Below are 954 nucleotides of genomic sequence, written 5' to 3'. Positions count from 1 at the left end.
ATGGCTTACGTCGCCGTGTTCATTTGCTTCGCAACAAAAGCCATTCATTTAGAATTAGTCGGCGATCTAACTACAGAATCATTTATCGGTTGCTTAAAAAGATTTTTCTCACGTCGTGGAAAATCACAGAATTTTTATTCTGACCACTGTACAAATTTTATCGGGGCTCGAAACGAGCTGAAACAGCTTTACGATTTGATTCAGTCCGCACAAACGGATCCTAAGGTTCAAACTTATTTATCAAAGGAGCGAATTACTTGGAGTTTCATTCTCCCTCGCGCTCCCCACATGGGTGGTCTCTGGGAGGCCTCTGTTAAATCATTCAAGCATTATTTACTTAGAACAGCAGGTAAAACTTTACTCACTCACGAACAATTGGAAACATTTGTAATAGAGGTAGAAGCCATTCTCAACTCTCGACCTCTCTCCCCTCTTTCCCCTGATCCTAATGATCTGCTCCCTTTGACACCTGGTCATTTCCTGATCGGTAGTCCACTAATCAGCTTTCCACAGACTGATTTACGTGACATCTCGGTTGGGCGGCTGTCATCATGGGAACATGCTCAACAAATGCTACAGCATTTTTGGTCCAGTTGGCAGAAGGAATACCTGCATCAAATGATCAGCCGCAACAAGTGGCAATCAACCAGCGATCCAGACATTATCAAGGTCGGAACTCTCGTCGTCCTGAAAGAAGACAATCTTGCTCCCATGGATTGGAAGCTAGCTCGCATTGTAGATGTGCATCCAGGGCAAGATAAGGTTGTTCGAATTGTAACGGTGCGAACAAATACAGGGGTGTATAAGCGCAGCGTTACACGATTGTATCCACTTCCGATCTATGAATGCAAGGAAGTATGTACTTCTTTTTGTTTATTTACGTATGTTTAATTTTTAAATCAACTTTCGAACGCTGTTCGTTCAAAGGGGCCAGGATGTTGAGTCCCATGTTCA

At 43.2% G+C, this 954-nt stretch overlaps 1 protein-coding gene across 1 annotated transcript in view; it reads left to right on the top strand.

Annotated features, from left to right (window-relative positions):
- LOC117178416 overlaps window positions 1-954 on the top strand; it is a 4,959-nt gene continuing 4,005 nt past the window's right edge. Inside the window, exon 1 of the mRNA XM_033369843.1 lies at window positions 1-855. Within this exon, the coding sequence (XP_033225734.1) occupies window positions 1-855 (855 nt within the window). The remainder of the gene's footprint in view (window positions 856-954) is intronic.

This window comes from Belonocnema kinseyi, chromosome 8 (genome assembly GCF_010883055.1).
Source record: "Belonocnema kinseyi isolate 2016_QV_RU_SX_M_011 chromosome 8, B_treatae_v1, whole genome shotgun sequence".
In the NCBI taxonomy this organism is placed as follows: domain Eukaryota; kingdom Metazoa; phylum Arthropoda; class Insecta; order Hymenoptera; family Cynipidae; genus Belonocnema; species Belonocnema kinseyi.
Note: the sequence above shows the minus strand (reverse complement) of the source record. Positions and strands in the feature narration are given on the sequence as shown.